This window comes from Hemitrygon akajei, chromosome 20 (genome assembly GCF_048418815.1).
Source record: "Hemitrygon akajei chromosome 20, sHemAka1.3, whole genome shotgun sequence".
Taxonomy (NCBI): Eukaryota; Metazoa; Chordata; class Chondrichthyes; order Myliobatiformes; family Dasyatidae; genus Hemitrygon; species Hemitrygon akajei.
The window spans coordinates 17882630-17902529 of record NC_133143.1 but is presented as its reverse complement, the minus strand read 5'-3'; the positions used below and the strand labels follow the sequence as shown (position 1 = coordinate 17902529).

The window sequence follows — 19900 nt, the reverse complement described above, 5'->3', positions numbered from 1 at the left end:
TATTATTGAAGCTCTACCCAGAACTTGCATGACTGACAGTAAACCGAGAGGAAGCCACTGTAATAATGAAGTTATGAAGGTTACCAGAGATGGAGGACCTTCATTGCTGCCACAAACAACAGCAGCAAAATGGGCAAATGAAGTCAGAATGTGTGCCACTTGGAGGGAAGCTTAAAGGTTCCGCTACTCCCTTCTCCCTCAGTCTTCAAAGCTAGTAGAAACTGCAGGGGGAAGAGGTGTTGCTGAAGAAGACTGAGGGTTGTTGAGGTGCTGCAGTCACAGTATGTGGCTGGGATGGCAATTTTATGCTAGTCTTATCTACTGTACATTTTACTATAAAACAACCTGCTAGGGAGGCCATCCCAGACCTCACGGCTATAGAAAACTTGGCTGATATTCAGGCATAGACTGAGAAATGCAAGCAGTGCATTCAGTGGCAATCATCTCCAACATTCTAAGCACCACTACTACCCTTGATATTCAATTGTATTACTGGTGAAACTTGTGTCAACATATCTTGAGAGGATCAGTACTGACAAGGAACGTAACCAGACCAAGCAATGTTAATTGCAAGTAAACACTTCAATTAGTAGAGTATGCTGGCTGGTGGTGTAGTGGCATCAGCACTGGACTAAAAGGCAGATGGTGCTGAGTTCAAACCCAGCTGGGTCCCAACCTGGACAGTGGCAGTATCTGCACAGAAGAAAAGCCTGGCAATCTACTTCTGTATCTTGCCATGAAAACCCAATGAACCTTGGGACTCTATGGTCCATGAGGTCACTAAGAGTCGGACTTGACTTAACGACGGAACAACAGCAAATGAGAACAGTTCAGTAATTAGGTACCCTGGAGCAAATTACTCATCTTCAAAATCTACAAAGCTTTTCACCATTTACACTATACATTTTATAGGGTAAATCAGGAGTACTCACCAGATGAAGGGTCTTCATCCGAGATGTTTACTGTCCATTTCTCTCTATAGGTGCTGCCTGATAAGCTGAATTTCCCCAGCAGGAATACTCACCGCATGCTTTGAAGAATGGTGCTCTAAAAACACTCAAGACCTTGACATCCAGGATAAACTGCCTATTGGGGATGGCATTGCAACCTCATCCCCCAAACTCCCACTGCTGATGCGCTGAGTTTGCAGAAAATATCCTCTACCAAATGCAATGCAGCTCTTCAGCTCACCTTCTTTGGCAGGACCTCCCAAACCTGCAAACTTGACTGGACAGATGGCCAAGGCAGCAGATGAAATGGTATGGTGCAAAGTCACATTCATCCTGACTTGGGTATACATCACCATTCAGTGGGTCAGAAACCTGGACATCAGTACTTACAACAGCATTCAACGCAGACAATAAAAGCAGAAATTGGCACCAATACTTCGAAGTTTATTAATTTGGATAGGAACTTATGCTAATCTTGCTAGCATCACTCACATCCAGGTAATTATTACAGGCAGTTCCGTTAAAATGCATTTTCATTATTTGCACTGGCTATAATGCGATCAAGGAATGCAATTTGTATTACATGGGCTGTACTGTTTTTTTGCGTGATTGTGGTCAGGAATACCATGAATCTGTGGAAACACAAGGGACACCAATTACTGGAATTTTGGGCAACACACAAAGCTGGAGGAACTCAGTAAGTCAGGTCGCATCTATGGAGAAAAGTGGACAAGTCATACTTCGGGTTGAAATCCTTCATCTGGATTGAAAGAGGGGAGATAGCCAGTATAAACAGGTGGAAGGAAAAGGTGTAATTTATTCTAGGTCAGTGGTTCCCAAAGTAGGTGATATTGCCCCCCCCCCCCCCAGGAGCAGTGGGAGTTTATAAGGGGGCGATAAGACGGGACAGTGAGAGGGTGCTTGGTCGCAAAGGGACAGCTGAGGGATTACAAGCTTAATTTAATAAATTAATTACTTATTATAAGCATTTTATCTTCAGTGCCTCATAATTGGTAACAATGATCACATAATTACTTCATCACTTGCTAACCCAACATTCCATTAGACTTTGCTTGAAGTGGTTAATAGTTGTTGAAATGTAATGTGACACTTCTGTATTTAGCACACTATGAGAAATCTGGACTGAAGAAATCATCTTATTTCTGGGCCTGGCCAGATACAATAATGCAATTTCTGTGAATTAAGTTATGCTGTTCAATGGGCTTTGCTCTTTCAAATGGTCTTAACCACAGCCTACTGCCCAAACAAGATATCACTGCCCCTCTTTATGTACCTTCAGGCAGAGTCAAGTTTTGCCTGAGCTATGATGATATAACTTTTCCCTTTATTGATCCCAGCATTTAATTGAGGCATCCACTAGTCTCGCGAGACCATGGATCTGCGCCTGGAACTCTCCAGGGCGCAGACCTGGACAAGGTTGTATGGAAGACCAGCAGTTGCCAATGCAGGGAGTCTCCCCTCTCCACGCCACCAATGTTGTCCAAGGGAAGGGCAAGGGCCGATACAGCTTGGCACCAGTGTCGTTGCAGGAGTTGCCAGAGTGAGGTTGAAGGCAACGTCGGACTGCTTTATGGACTCCAGCTTTGGATTTGTCCTCAGGGTTTACTCCCGAAGCCTTTCTCATGAGTTGGTATGGCCGCAAGGCAGCGGAGGTTTGAAATCAGAGTTTTTCCTCTCTTAGATGGGCTGCCTTCCCAGGCTGACGAGCTCCATCTACGCAAAGCACTGGTTTTAAGGCACCAGGACCCGCCTTCACCCCCTCTCCTGTCAGTAGAAACAGTTGCGCCGGGCTTGGAGGTTAAGCCTCACGAGAAGGCCAGGAGTTGGACTTGGTTGTCAGAGGCTATTTGAGGTGCACGACATGAGGAGCACTTTTTGGTAGTGGAAGCTTGTCCCCACTACCACTCCTCGACTTGACAACCTTGGAACTTAAGGTTGGACTTAAACAATAGGCATTTGACTATGGTCGTTAATCCATAACAAAAATGTCAAGAGAAAACCAAAAGAAAATGTTTAGACAGTATAGTGAGGAGTATCTGAAATACGGACTTGTATCAGCACCAAGCAATTAATAGCAGCCAATGTACCTTGTGTGAAAAAAATTTTTTTTTCAAATGAGGATATGAAGCCATTCAGCCTTCTTGAACATTTGAAGAGGATACACTTTGATAAAGCAAACAAGAACTTGGCTTATTTTCAATAACTTCATGAAAAATTTCAGAAACGGAAAACATTTCAAAACATGTTTGCCAGCGCTTCATGACAGAAGAGTGATGGTTTGCATGCTTGATGTAACATTTCATTGCTAAATCCTGAATGCCCCATTCAACTGAAGAAGAACTGATTCTGTCAGCAGTAATGGAACTTTTGAGTAAGGTTTTGCATAAGTCACCAGACCAAATAATTAAAGTGATTCCATTCAAATATAATTCTGTTCAAAGACTAATAGATGAAATGTCTGAGAATTTGGAAGACACTTTGTGCAACCTATTTAGGACAAAGAATTTGTTCTGTAGTTGGATGAGTCAATTTTGCCAGACAACGAATCTTTGGTTATGTTTGCTTCATAAAAGAAGAAAGTATGGTTCTAAAATTGTTATTTTCAAGGGGACTAGAAACAGATATAAAGTGGGAATCAATATTTTGGGTTGTTTAGCAATTTTTCAAAGAGAATGACATTCCGGTCAGCAACATTCTTGTTTGCTAACAGGTGGGGCAACACCAATGACTGAACAACACCATTACTTTCTTGAAAAAAACCTGTACCTAACATGTCACATTCACTGTGTAATTCATAGGCAACATCTTGTCACAAAAAACCTAAGTGATCAGCTGCACAAATCATTAAATACTGTTAAAACAGTGGTAAATAAAATCAAGTCCCATGCTCTCTGTTCTCGACTATTTCGAGAGCATTGTGTTGAGAATGATGAAAAGTTTGAATGCTTTTTGTTGCACATAGAAGTCATATGGTTTTCAAAAGGAAACTGCCTGAGACTTATGTGCTTTTTTTAAACTGGTAAAGTTCTCTGAAGATTCAAATGTTTCAAAGATTCAGTTATCATCTCAGCAATATTTGGCATGACATTGCTCATTTGTCAGAATTATTTGCAAAGTTTAATGAAAGCAATCTTCAATTGCAAGGAATGATGTGAATCTTATCAAAGTCAAATCAGTAGTCTCCATATTTTTGTCAAGTTAACCCTACTTAAGTGCAACATTGGCTGTCGTGACCTTTTCCAATTTTTGAGCCTCTCTGAGTTGGAAGAGTTGAAAGAATACCAGATGATGATCTTCAAGAAAACTGTGCCCATCTGCGTGAGCTGCATGTCAGAGAGATTTCAGGATCATCTCTCGATCCAGATTCCAGGTTGGGTAATAAATCCATTTCTGAACACTTGCAATGAGGAAGGATGGAGGAAGAACTGATCCTCTACAAAATGACTTTGAGCTGAAGCTGAGGTTCAAAAAGATCACATCAAGACTTTTGGTTGCAGAGAGAAATCTCTGAACACTATGCTACACTGTGAAAAAAAGGTCAAGATATACTTTGCCTTTTCAACATCATATTTGGTGGAGCACGGTTTCAGTGCAGTTGCCCAACTTCTTTCAAAGCAGCGAAACAGGCTGCAAGTTACTGAACACGGGGATCTGAGACTCCCGAGTGACCTTCAGCCTGAGGTTGAGAAGCTGATATCACTGCACCAAGCCCATCCATCGCACTGGAAGGTGAAAAAGCGATGAAGTAGTGAATAGTTGGACTTCTTACACACACTCTAAACTTGTTGATGAAAATTGTATTTACTCTAAAGAAATAATTTTATTTGCAAAGCTTTAAATTAGATAATTTAAAAGGATAAAGCTTTGAATTTGCAGTTACTATTTTCTTTCACTGTTCTTCATAAAACATATTTCTTTATACAGTTTTTTGTAATGGCCAGAAAGGGAGAGGGGGAGTTGGTTTTGTGATATGGGAGCCAAGCAGCAGTAACCCAAAAAGGTTTGGGAACCACTGGTCTTAACCCAGAATTTCAACTGTCCGTTTCTCTTTTAAAGATGCTGTCTAAGCCACTGATTTCCTCCAGCACACCGTGTGCTGGTGTTTAAACTTGTACTTTGAAGGCAAGTACAGCCTATTCTGCTATAACACGGCTTTCTATTGTGCTAGATTCTTAGAATTTGAACAATTGTTTTGGAGGAGAACTATCTATTCAAAACTGTTGATCTGTAGGTCTTACAGCAATGAGATAATGACCAGATCAAGTGCTCTTTAGTAATAATGGTTACGATATTCTGTTCCCCAGGAATCCAAGGATTGCAGGTTTTTCATAATGTGCTTGAACCAGCCTGCAGCACATTCTTCTCCCCCAGCCCCAACCCCTCCCCATGTTTTTTTTTGGGGCAGCACCAATTGAACCAAACTGGTTGCTGTCATGACCATTTGTAAGCTAAGGTAGGCCACGGCAGTGACTGGCTTCAGGCAGCAGGTCCTGAAACTCTACACTGCTCTGATAGCCTCTTGACAACCTGATGCCTTTGAAATGAAAGAGAAATTGAAAAGTTTCAAGCATATTTAATAATTTACAAGTATTGCATTACTTTAAAGCATTTTATAGAACTCAAAATAAGTGAAAAACAAAGATAAAGTAAAAAGCAGATTTGTTTACTTCTGTAAAAATGGGTCCATTATATGACCTGTAACCAGAGTGCTTAGTTGCCTGAGCAGGTTGTGTGAAATTAGCTGATTCTTAAGAAGTGCATCAAAAGAATAAAACTAAAGACAAGCAACTAGAGGAAGCAGTTGTGGTTGGCACTGTTATTTTATTAGTACGAGTATACTGAAACAATAAACTTGTACTGGTATACAGACAATTTCTTTAAAACAAAATTTGTTCAAAGTCTGGATCAAATATTATCATAATAATGAAATAACTTCTAACTAGAAAACCTGCAAGCACCATCAAAGAAAGGGACCATAAAATTCAACAGACCCGAGTGTATCCTACAAATAGACACACCACGATTAGAAAATAGAATATGAATTCTTCCATTTGTATAATTGTTTAAAAAAAGCTAGTGCAAGTACAATATTGTACACTGGAATTACATAGAATACACACGTGTACGGAAACGTCCCCCCCTTTCACAATGAAAGCTCTTAACTACGTATTTATGCACTGAAAAAACTCTCCCATCGTCATTAAGGTGCAAAACATTTTATCCCTCCCCCATTTTCCTACCTCTACTGGCCATTGCCATTAGATGACCACAGCTTAGTCAGTCCACAAAGAAAACAAAAAAGACAATTGCCGCCTCTAATTGATTCTCAATGGAAGACTTAAAACTTTCAAAAGATACTAACAACCAAAATATAGCAAACTCAGGAGCAGCCGTTCACATCTGGAAACTATTCACAAACTGGCTGCACGTCCAAAAGCCTCTTTATACAGTACTTCAACCTCACCACAGCCTGAATAAATCAATCTCCTGGACATACCAAATTAAAATAAACAGCTAAAGGGAACCTTCAACTTTTCTAATGGTTTATTTCTCCCCTCCATTATATTACAAGGTATGAAAGTCAAAGCTAGTTTAAACAGTATCTGAGCCTTTCAAAAACTGAGTAACCTTTCATCAACATTCAAATCTCCATGTGCAATAGATTCACATTACCTGTACTAATCAACATATGTGAGCCTTGACTGTTAACCCTTCAAAAGCACTTTGTTTATAAGATTCCATGTAAATAGAGTGCCACCGTTATCTGATTAGTAAGGTAACAATATTTGAGGCTAGGTCTGTTAAAAAGAAATTAGGCTTCGGAGTTAGTGAAAGTGCTGCTTCCGGTTACATCAGTGTTCCACATACACACCAGCCCATCCCTGAGTAAGAGGTGTGAAAGGGTTCTACAGGTCTCTCCAATCACTATATCCAACAAATTAAAAAGGTGTTGTAGGTGGAAATTTCTACTGCTATAGGAATAACCAGTAAATATTTGTAACTGTCTACAAACAGGTGGGATTACCCTGACTTAATTTTGTGTGAGGTTTTATTTTTACTCACTACAAACTTTTTAAAAAATAGCCTGTTGTCAGTTAACTATTGCAAATCAGACTTTGTACAGAGGCACATGGCTGATCTGGTTATAAATGTAAAAGCTTTCCTTGCATTCTAATTCAGCACACTTTTTCTTTAAAGGAGGCCAGGGACTCAGTTTAAAAAAAAGGCAGCAGTAAGATGATTCGCAAGAAATGCAATTTTTAAAAATGTAAGCAAAAAGATGTGACCTATCATTTTAAACCTGGCTCTTTGAACAAATAGTTATTGCACATACTAAACAAGCAAACAATTTTGGAGTAATATGTGGGTGGATCAAGATTCTAGAACTGGAATTCGTACTTATAAATGAACAGAAACAAATAACTGAATCGTTTGTATTGTGCCTGACTATTTCCTGTAGTGTTTCTTCAGAAGATTCAGTCAGTTAAACGAGTCCCTGCTTCCATGCTAGGAGATTTCTTTAATAAAAATCACCTGACTGTAATAGCTATACTGATCCATTTAGCTAAAAATCTCATATCTCTGCATTCCACTTCAATTTCTTCTTGCTATCTAGCATTAAGAAAAATAAAAGAATATGAATGTGACTGCCCTGAGCAAGTTAATGGAAGGGCGGATGTATTTATTGAAAATAAATCTCACTTTATCATTAGGAACTCAGCACTAACCAAGTAATGTCAATGTGCAATACGTGAAAACCTGTTCAGCTATTTTGGTGCGCTGTTAAGAGTTTTAATTATTGTGAACTTCAACAATACTTAAGCCTTTTAGCCTCTCCAATCCTATACCCATTCATTTCCATAGGATGTTGAAATAGCTTTGGATACATTCTTAAAAGAGGCAAGTTAAGAAATTATTTTTCAATGCAAGCTAGACTGAGTTGTTTGCACTAATTTAAAAAGTTACCGCCCCCCTAAACACTCCCTCAATTCTAAGGTTTTAGTTTTATTTGATAGCTATTATGCAACAAAATTAAAGGAGGCTTTGTTCATTTTAAATACTGATAAATGAAAGTTTGAGTGTTATTGTGTTATGGGCTTCAAAAAGCATTGCACTCTCTAAAATTATCTAAGAATTATTTGAAGGTGGCCAAGAACAAAGATTTGAATGATTAAAACCCTGTACAATTTTTTCAAACTGTTGATATCACTGGTATGCACTGATATTTATGTGTAAAATGTAAATCAATCAGAAACCTGTTTTATGACACAAATGGAAACTATTTTTAATTTTTGAAACAGCCTGATATCTTTTAAAAGGGAAATTATTGGAAATATATATCCTTTCAAACTGTCCTAGAGAGATTAATAGATATGACATACTTCTGCGTCAATCATTCAACACAGTTTCCCAAAAAAACAACACTGTGGGAAGGTCCCAATGCTAAGGCAGGCCAAACAATATTCGCTACATCTCTTTTTTTTAAGTTTCCCCTTTTCAAAAAGGTAGAGAGCAAAACACAACTGACAGACTCACTGGATGATTGTTGACTCTCAAGGTGTGCAAATTGCCAAATGCTTTAAAAGTACAACAGTTAAACACTGGATAACTCTTAGATTTCTCTTCAAGTTTTTGTTTCAACTTACTGGGATTCCCCATCTCTCTCTTTATTAAGCATTACATTTAAAAAGTGCGTTCTGATAAAGCAGTCTTCAAGGAACTACCATATTTACTCATTCATACAAGAATCATCGATTCTCATTCTTCCAAACAACTTGAATCTACAATTGGTTCTAGACTCATGTCTTCTAAAACTTACATTATTTTTCATTTCCTTTTCTTTTAAAGTTCAGTATCTAGTTTAAGTGGATGACAGTGTTTACAGATAACACTAAACTTGTCAATTTGGTATGATGTTGAGCATCCAGACTAAGATACCCAGTAAATAAATATCACTGAATTGCAAGTGCCCAAAGACCATCCTGCCACATTGTTATGTTGCACAATGTACAAATAAGCATGGGGGACAAAGAAAGTGGCACCAACTGTCACTAAATATGAACCAAATTTTTAAAAAAACAGTACCAGAGAAGACTATAATGGATTCTAATCATGACAGGAATAATCCAGGTGAGAATTTTTATAAGGGCATTCAATAAACAGTGAACAGTCAAAGCTAAGTGGAAAGAACAGTTACCAGTCTCCTCCGTAACACCATTCAAAATTATTACAACATGTTATTAACAAAAACCTAAAATAACAAGCAGATAACATGTAAATACTGGGGGTTTTTCTAGCTTTAAGTCTACAGTACAGTATTATAGATTTAACAATTTTGAGCTACTGTCACTCCCCAAAGTGCCTTCACTTGCCTATGTTGGACCGTCCTTCAATGCAAATCTTAACCTCCTGAGGAATGAAGGAAGGCTTGGGAAGATTCAATGGCTGCTCTTCAGTCTTCTCTACTTTTCGTGTTTCAGGAGCAGACCACCTTCTTTTTCTTGTTGAAGGCCTTCCAACCTCTGTTTTGTTGAGCCAAGACTTTGCAGATTGTACTGTAATGGTTTCAGAAAACAATTTGCCATTCTCTGAAACAACAGGTACATTTCCCTGAACAATCCCGTTCTCCCGCTCCAAGTATCGGGGCCTGCTCCCAGTTATACTATAATTCTTCGGGTGCTTCAACAAAGCACCAGTCGTGTCAATAGCCTGTCCTTTATTTATAGAGCCATTTTTCAGATTTTTCAGTGTGAGAGATATGCAAACATCGCCAACAGAAAGTTTCGAACATGGCAAGCCAAATAGTTGGGAGGTTCTCTCCGGACAACATGATGACCAGCCTTTTCCAAAAACAAAAAAAGGATGTTCCACCAGAACTTCAACACTGACCTGAAAATCAAATTCGACAAAGTAAATCTGCATCTGTTTTAATGTAATATACAACTTCATTAAATTTACAAGCATATTTACTGTTAACAAAGGATAAAACATGAGCAAAGACAATGAAAGTGACTAGCTACTGTTTTAGGTAACAGATGAAGAATATGACTCAGTATTTCACTTGTTATTAACAACAGTATGAATTATGCTTGGAGTGGCAAAGTCTTCACTCTTTATATTATTGCCCAGCCCATTCCTTTGTTGATTGCCTTGCTAAGCTTCATGGCAAGCTTTGAATTTTAAGAAAGTAAAATCAATTCTGATAATTGGAATGCAGATATACGGCTTCAAACCTTGCTTGTAATAGTGAAAGAAATAATTGAAATGACAGCACCAGCTTGGTAGAATGTAATTATTTTTCTGAGGTGAACAAATCCAAATTATTTGTGAGCCATTCACATGAAATCTGTTTTATTTTAATCCACACATGCATGTACTAATTATTTTAGTTATGTAAAAATAAAACACAAGTGCTAAAGTTCATTGCCATTGAAGGTTTGATTACTATGAAACAACAAAAAGATGAAGGTAAATGCCTAGAGTTTTTGTATCTGCTTGCATTGTTTATTGAAAATCATTTTCAAATACCTTACCAGCCCCAGGAACTCAATAGATCTAGGTTTTATGTTTACCCCTAGAGCATTTCATCAAGAATTTTCAAATATCTTCTGTTTTATAAATCAACACTCCTTCACAAATTATACTAAATCAATTAGTTCTGTTTTTAAACCTCCATATTTTCTCTCCTTTACTCATCACAAAATGGTATTTTGCCATTTGTATCTGTATGATTCATAATAAAAATATACAGCTCCTAGTTTAAAATGGTTAACCTTGCAGTCACTGAAGTTTGCACCACATATTCACTCCATATATTTACAAATGTGAATAAGTCTCGTCTTCTCCTTCAAAAAGATATTTCTCTCTTTTATTTCTCACTGTTAGAAAGTGCACATGGTATGTATGAACATGTAAAATACTTGTTTTACCATTAAGATAATCATTGATCTGTTTCTGACCTCAGCTCCCACATGCTTGTCTATCCTGACATCTTTTTCATAATTTGCTCAAAAATACATCTTACTTCTGCCTTTAAAATATTCAAAGACCCCACTCTTTGAAAAGATTCCAAAATCTTCTTAGATTGTTGTTTACTTCAGCACCCCTTGTAAAAGTGACTCTAGGTTCTCCCAGAAATGAAAACATCTTCTCCACATCCATGCTGTACAGACACTCCAAGATCATATGTGACTCAATCAAGTCACCTTTATACGAGCTTAACCCGTCCAATCCTCCCACAGAAGACAATTTGTTCACAACTGTTAACCTCTGAACTATTTCCAATGCACCTGCATTCTTCTCAAAATGAGTAGACCAATAATGTATGCGGTATCCCAGATGTGATTATCGCCCATACTCTATGCACTAAGTTACAGAAATCCCTCCGTTGTCAGAGCTCTGCAAAATCACCATTTAGATAATATAGTAATAATAAGTATTTTATTGGTCCTGAGTGGGAAATTCTTTTGTTACAGAAGTAACATTTAAAAACACATCTAGCAGTGTGCAGACTTAACTAATAAAGTACAGAATAATAATATACACAATAATTTACCAATGAGCAATAATAATGTACGAAATAAAACAGAGTCTACTGTATTATGATATGTTCTCCTGTTGCACCTTTAAAAATATCTCCTGTGAAAAAGGATAATTTCACATTGCATTCTAACTACTTGATGCCCTTGTTACTTTCTTCCTTATCTTTAGCAACCATCCCTGAAGTGCCTTTATCTAACTTACTCACATGCATTTGTAAAAAGAGCTGAGCCCAGCACCAACTCCTGTAACACACCTGTTCCACTTGCCAACAGAAATGTTGGTTTCCTATTAGATAGCAAATACTTGATCATAGAGTCACACAACACAGAAAGCCCTTCAGCCCATCATGTCCATACTAACCTCACGCACCCATCCAAACTAATTCCATTTATTAACTCTAGATCCATCACCTACAATGCACTGGTAATTCATGTGCTTGTCTGAATATTACTAAGTTATGGGGAGTCTACTGTCTCCACTTGGGCAGTGCATTACGGATTCAAATCACCCACTGGATGAAAACACTTCTTCTTCAGATCTCCTCTAAATCTCTTACCTTTTACCCTAAATACACACTTTCTAGTTTTTGTTACCTCTGCTATGGGGAGAAGTTCCCTCCTGTTTATCATATCTATGCCCCTCATAATTTTATACATCTCTTTCAGCTCTCCCCTCAGCACCTCTGCTCCAAGGAAAACAAACCTAGCCTATTCAGACTCTCCTGATAATTGAAATGCTCCAAAACAAGCAACATCCTGGTGAAGATCCTCTGCAGTGCGATCATATCCTTCCTATATATGTGGCAAACAGAACCATCCACGCTATTCCAGCCGTAGCCTAACCGATGTTTTACCATTACATCCTTGCTCTTATATTCTATTCCCCACACTGCTAAGTTCTGTACCCTGAATGCCTTCTTTGCCACCTTTGCTATGTTACCACATTCAGGGATCATCATACACTAAGGTCCATTTGTGCCTCGATACATCCTAAAATTATAAGATATTAATCCTCCCTTACCCTGTACTTTCAGGATTAAATGCCATCTATCTTACCAACAGATCAATTTTGTTGTAAGAGTGTATGTCTAGCCTCCTCACTTTCACCAATAGCAGTAATTTCGTGTCATCAGCATCTCCTTTCATATCCAAATGGTTCATGTATATTATAAACAGCAGTGTCCAAGCACTACAGATCTCAGGCTTTCAATCACAAAAGTAGCCCATTACCACCACCCTCTGCTTCCCATCAGCAAGCCAATTTCGGGTGCAGTTTGCCAGGTACAATACATGTAGCAGAGCTGCAAGGTAAATGAAACCATTCTATTAGAAATTAAGCACTGTATGACAGTTCTAGTACAATTAAACTTAAGCATAACCATGCATTTGAGGTTCTCATCCTTATTTAGATCCTTCAATTGTGACATTCTTCTTACTTATAATTTTCTCCAATCCCATTACCCATCAAGTTCTCTGCTCTCCTTATTAAGAGTCTCTTCCAATCCATTATTCATTGACCACTCTTTCTCTTCCAAAACTCTGATCAAGCCTTTGGTCCAAAATTGCAGAAGCACATTTTTTTCCTTAACATTCTGTCAATTCCCTTTGGACACTTAATAAGATTAAAGGGACAATGCAAATGCAGATTGTTGATGGTTCAAATGAAGTATTGCTTCTGACAATCTTAAGCAAGAAGATTTTCTACATTGCTGAAATGACCCAAAAAGTCCAGATGAAGAGACTCAACCTGAAATATCGCCTGTTCATTTCCTCCACCTTCTTGTTTGCTGTTACACATTCCAGGAACTCTTGTGTCTTCAGGTCCCTATTATGATGGTTTATTTCCACTTATGCTTGAATACCTTGTCTTATGGATATAAATGAGAAAGATTGTACACATTATCTGAAAGTGACCCTTTTAAAAACTAAATGAAAAAATTCAGATCTGTTCTAATTACTTCTGAATATGTGCAATTGCTTGGTATACTGTATGCAACTTTAATTTTCAATGTGGGCTTAGAACTTAGAATGAAAAGAAGGGAGCAAGGGAGCACCATATCAAGGAATAGGCCATAATAAGTGAACATTAATTTAAGCTTTTTAATGAAATTTAAATATTTACCTATTGGTTTGCTGTGAAAAATTTTATAGGATCTTCGGGAGTAATTTTTTCCACCTACACACATATTGCATCAACTTTTCCACCACAAATTCCTCAGTCCCTATTTATAACCAAATCCACCTACACAAACTTGTCACTCTGGAGAGGCACTTGGCTCTGGGGGAAATCAAGATCAAGTGGAGTCAGGTGAAGCAGGACAAGGAATAATTAGACCACAGAATGGAAACATAATTCAGTCCACTTCAGTCATACATTATCTAATGTTTTACTATTTCCACAATAAGGTTGTGCTCATATTTTTAAAGGATACTGTGTATAAAAGCTGTTGCACAGTAACACATCTTCCAAGCAGTGATGGAATTAAAGCACTAATACAAGATCTGCTGGGGATGATGGGGGTGTGGGGAAGGAGAATCACAAAGGCAGATTCCATTATAAATAGTCCATTAAACTGAAAATAGATTGCCACTTGCACACCTCAAGGTTTGTCAAGTGGTTGACCACCAAGCTTGCCTATTGTTTTGTTTTCTCATTCCCTCTGAAATATAGGCCAATTGAAAGGAGAAATCCATTCTTAACAAACCTGGGTGATTTTTTTGAGGATTTAATTAGCATGTCAGACAAGAGAGTAGATAATATCTGTGGAAAGACTGCAGATTGTTCTCTTCAGAGAACAATAAGGGTGTTTACAATTATAAATGGTTATAATAAAGAGAAATTGTTTCCATTGGCAGTTTTTAAGATTATTTTAAGTCACATGTTTACAGTGACTGGCAAAACTGGGGAGGCAACTTTGAAGAATTCACAGCAATTTGTGGTGAACTGGAATCCACAGCCTGAAAATGTGGTGGAAAGAGATTCAATTAAGACATCGGCAAAAGAATTGAATAAATATTTACGGTGGGGGGAGGGAGAGAGGAACAGGATAATAAAGATTTGGATTAAGCACAATATACTCAGATAGTCATCGAATCATACAGCATGGAATAAATCCTTCAGCTCAACTGGTCCATGCCAACCAAAATTGCTATCTAGGCTAGTCCCAATCAGATGTACAATTAGAAGAACTCATGGGCTTTAGATTAGAATTTACTTCATAGGTAAAAGCTATTCAGCAATTCATAATAACATAAGGAATTGCTGTAGGAATAGGTCATATGGACCTCAAACCAGAGCTACCATTCAATAAGGTCACAGACGATCTGATCTGATCTTCATCTTCCTACCTTGTTTCCCATAGTCCTTTAGCTCAAAAAATTGTTTATCCCAGCCTTTAACAGATCCAATAATTCAGCTTCTACAGCTCAGTGCAGTAGGAAATTTTAATAATTTGAATAATATAATTTAATATAGGAGCAGAATTACTCCATTCAGCAATCTATACTGTTCCACAATTCAATCATGGCTGATTTTTCCTTGACTTCCCTTCCCATTCCTTTGCCTTCTCCCCATAACCATTAACCTCTTTTCAGAGAAGAAATTCCTCATCATCTCAGCCTTAAATGGATAACTCCTTATTATGAAACTGCTTCCCCAAGTTCTATATTCCACCACAAGCAGACCACCTTCTCAATTCTCTCAGAATCTTATAATTTGCCAAGATTATCTCTCATTCTTTTAAATGAGTATAGGGCCAATCCAATCACCATTTCTCCACAAGACAATCCTTTTGTCCCAGGAGTTAACTTGCCTAACTTTCTCTGAACTGCTTCCAAAGCTTGTAGATCCCTCCTTAATAATAGGAGAAAAACTTCATGAACTATTCCAGATACAAGTTCAGCAAAGCCCTGTAACATAGCTTCCCCTCTTTTATACACTCATTTGAAATAAAGACCAACATACTGTTTGACTTTCTAGTTATTTACTAAATCAGCATCCTATTTTGTACTTCATGTACAATTTTATCCAGGTTGCTCTGCACAACAGTATTTTGTCATCTCTCTTCATTTAAACAATATTCTGCTTTTCTATTCCTTCCAAGTTAATAATTTCACATTAGCCTAATTATATTCCATCTGCTAAAGTTTTGCCTGCTTGCTTAACCTTTCTCACGCTACACTTTTCTTTGCATTCTCATCATAAGCAGCTTTGCCATTTACCTTTGTATTGTCAGACTCTTTAAGAGTTGCAAATATTTGAGGAACTGATTCCTGTTGACCTATCAATTACAGCTTTTCACCATTTATCCACAATACTTGTAGTTAGTTGTGCAACATCCTATTCACTGTGCACTTATTACCCCCAGTGGCATGAAATCCTGCTTGTATCTTTTACATGGCCACTTTATCAAATACTTTTTGGAAATCCAAACACGCCATATCTAATAGCTCCCCTTAACTATCTTGTTCACTGTAACTTCAAAGAACTTTAATAAAGTTGACAATCACTTCCCTATCATAAAATACGTCAACTCTGATTGTATTATGATTTTGTAAATATTCAGCTAACTCAGTTATGAATTCCAGCAATTTTAAATGGCAAATGTCTGGCTAAATGACCTTGATTTTCTTGCTTTCCATAAATAGGAATATTTTATTAGCAGTTTTCTGATCCCCTAAAACTTTTCTAGAATCTGGGGAATTTTGGTTACAGTAACTTTTTCTGAAGCCACTTCTTTTAGGATGCTAGGATGCAGACCATCAGATCTAGGAGAATTATCACCCATGGGTTGCCTAGTAGATTGCCTCTAGTGATAACAATTAATATTGGTTCCTCTCTCCCTTCCCCACTCCAGATTTTCTATTATTGGCCCAGTTTGGATATCTTCTACCATGAAGGCATTAAAGTCTGTATCATTTCTATTCCCCATTGTTTAATTTTCCAGAATTAACCTCTAAGGGACCAAGGGAATAAAGTAAGTACATGTTCGGCACAGCATTGTGGGCTGAAGGGCCTGTATTGTGCTGTAGATTTTCTATGTTTCTACGTATATCTTTATTTTGTATCATTTATTTTTATTTCAATATATTTTGCTATCTTATTCTTATAACCTACTTCACTCCTTCCTTTATTAAAACACATCTTTTGCCCATCTCTAACATTATTCTTATTCTTCTAAACCCCCAGTGTTAATCTTCATAGCATTATATTCCTTGTTGGCAAATTTGATGCCATTTTTAACTTCTATAGTTAGCTATGAATGGATCATCCTTCCCTGAGAATCTACCATTCAATGGAGAATACTTTTGAAGGTTAAGGCAAAGGAAACTTTTTCCGGGACAGCATGGTAGTGCAGCAGTCAGCTTAGTGTTATTATAAAGCCAGGGACCCGGGTTCAGTCCCTGCCACCACCTGTAAGGAAATTGTACATTCTCTTTGTGACAGCTGGGTTCCATCTGGGTGTTCCAGTTTCCTCCCACAGTTCGAAGTAGGTTAATTGTTCATTGTACATTGTCGTGCGATTGAGAGTGTGTTAAGTAGGTGGGTTGCTTAACTCGTTGGATGGGTTGCATGGCTCGTTGGGCCAAAAGGGCCTGTACTGTGCTGCATCTCTACATAAATAAACTTGCCAACCTAATCTCATCTTCCAGCACTGGGTCTATAGCACATTAAATCTTTTAAATAGCATCAGGATGTGCACTTGAAATGTGGTCAAGATTTTAGCCTCCAATAATTTTAATGTGGTCTGGATCCCTATATTAATTCTCTTCTACCCTTTAATCTTTCTCCTTTATGTCTATGCCTCCTGGCTTTTGACCCCCACTACCAGAATTTCAAACAAGAGAAAATCTGCAGATGCTGAATATCCAAGTAACACACACAGAATGCTGAAGGAACTCAGCAGGCCAGGCAGCACCTATGGAAAACAGTACAGTTGATGTTGACTCCACAGCCCAAAACATCACGCGTACACTTTTCCATAGATGCTGCCTGGCCTGCTGAGTTCCTCCGGCATTTTGTGTGTGTTACCAGGAGAATTTGTTCTTTTTCCCCATCTTTGATCTGTATAATTGTATACAGATTAATTAAACCTCATTTCAGGCTTCTCTGTTCTAAAGAAAGTAACATTCCATTCAACTTTTCCTCATAGCTGATATTTTGCACACCTTGTAACATCCTCTTAGATCTTTTTGGCAGCCTCTCCAGTACAATCGTATCTTTGCTGTAATGTGGTGACCAGAGCTGTGACCTAACTCACGGTGTATATAATTCTAGCAAAACCACTCTGCTCAGTGTGCATCAGCTATAAAAGGAGAACACAGTGTTCCTTTTTAAACACTTTGTCAATGTGTATGGCTACCTTTAAGAATAATGTAAACACAGGCTCTTAAGGTTCCCTTATTCCATCCTTTCATTATGTATCCTTAAAATTACTTCACACTTATCTAAAATTGATTTTATTTAATAACTTTCTGCCAACCAATCAATTGTTGATATCTTCCCTCATTCAAAAGCTTTCCTCCTCAGTGTCAATCCAATTCATGTATCATTGCAAGCATTTCAGATATACATTTTTTTCTGGTTGTATTTTTTTTGTAAGAAAGTCATAATAAGAATGTGTCATTACTGGTAATTTCCATATATTTTATGGGCCAAAACTCAGAAACTCTTAGAATTTACCATAACATAATCTCAGTTGGTATCAGAGCCCACCTGAGAATGAGAATATTCAGGAATATGAAAAACACCCACTCAGAGTATGGCAAAATAAATGTTTTGCCACAAAATTGTTAATAATAGAAAACAAAATTAATAGTTATTGTTCCAATGATGATGCAATAACCACTTAGCAGTGAAAATTTGATTTATTTGAAAGTTATCTGGGCTGCTTCACGTGAATATATTTATTTCCTTCCAGGGCAAGATACACCACATTCCCTCAAAACAGATAATCATACCTCAACAGCATTGTGATGAATGGCATCAAAAGCACGCAAGGACAATAAGAAAGAACAGCTACTAAAAGAGCGGGGGGGGGGAAGGAGAGGGGTACAGGAGGTGGGGGGTACAGAAGAAGAGGGAGTTGGGGGATATGGAAGAAGAGGGAAGTGGGGGTACAGAAGAAGAGGGAGATGGGGGGTGGGTGTATGGAAGAAGAGGGAGGTGGGGGGGTACGGAAGAAGAGGGAGGTGGGGGATATGGAAGAAGAGGGAAGTGGGGGTACAGAAGAAGAGGGAGATGGGGGTGGGTGTATGGAAGAAGAGGGAGGTGGGGGGGTACGGAAGAAGAGGGAGGTGGGGGTGCGGAAGAAGAGGGAGGTGGGGGTGCGGAAGAAGAGGGAGGTGGGGGTGTGGAAGAAGAGGGAGGTGGGGGGAGAGAGATGGATTGGATTGTGTAATTGTTATTTTCCTTGTCACTTTCTTATGCTTGTTTGTATTTTATATAATTACTATGAATGTGTAATTGTTTAGTGTGTTTTGTACTGATTGTAGTTGCATTATTTGAATATTGCGTTATTTGAATGGGGCTATCTTATTGGTTAATTTAAGCCATGGAATTTGAATGGAATGTGTGTTATCAACCAAGTGGTATAAACGGACCAGCCACATTGGGTTGGTCCCTTTGTCTTTCCTCTAGTCCCTCTTTGTCTCTGTCTTTTAGACTCTGCTTTTGCTCTCTCATTTTCCCTTTTCCCTTGTTTTTGTTCTTGTAATGCTTAATAAACAATCATAAGCACCATGTTTTATCCCTCATTCTTGACTTCTGAAGAACCTTCGATCAAAAGCATCAGGATCAAACTAGAGGGAGAAAAGTAGGAAAGTGGATTTGCCATTTGTAGACTTTTTTATTTATGGGAGCTTGTTTGTATATAAGGGTGTCCATTAGTTGGGCTTTCATAACCTGGGGACAGCCTATACAAGTTCATTAACCATCTTGGTTTTCAGCCAACTAAGATTGGAAAATAATTAATTGGTGACAAGATAATTACAGCTCCAGACTGTTTTACAATGTTAGCATTTACTGAGAAGGAGAAATCCTCTCTGGAGCTGTATTCTCAGAATAGTAATTGGTCTCTGTGCTCCCAAGTAGTAGTAGAGTGAAGGCTAAAAGAAAAATAAAAGTAAAAAATAATACAAGACTTGGAAATCAAACTATCGTTAAATTCCCTAAAATACTTCAAGGAGTTTGTTATCTCAAAAGAATCAACTCAAGGAAGGAAAAGCATCAATCACTATACAATGCCTTTTTTGATCTTGCAAAATTAATTCTATTAGTTAAGAGGGATTAGGAAGCATTTTACTCAACTTTGGCTGCCCATAGAAATTAATTTCCAAGTTATATCCACTGCAAGCTGATCTTAACAGATCTTTTCATTACAGTAAGGT

The 19900-nt window shown here is 38.0% G+C and overlaps 1 protein-coding gene across 14 annotated transcripts in view; it reads right to left on the bottom strand.

The window, feature by feature from the left end:
- The window catches only part of atxn1a (ataxin 1a), a 478304-nt gene that overhangs the window by 163586 nt on the left and 294818 nt on the right, over window positions 1-19900 (bottom strand). For 13 of the 14 annotated variants that reach the window (XM_073023935.1, XM_073023940.1, XM_073023939.1 and 10 more), the window contains one exon: window positions 5773-9860. The exons of the other annotated variant lie outside the window; for it this stretch is intronic. In XM_073023935.1, the coding sequence (XP_072880036.1) occupies window positions 9336-9860 (525 nt within the window). In that variant the 3' untranslated portion in view covers window positions 5773-9335. Of the gene's footprint in view, window positions 1-5772; window positions 9861-19900 lie in introns of those variants that run through there. 14 annotated transcript variants of the gene reach the window in all.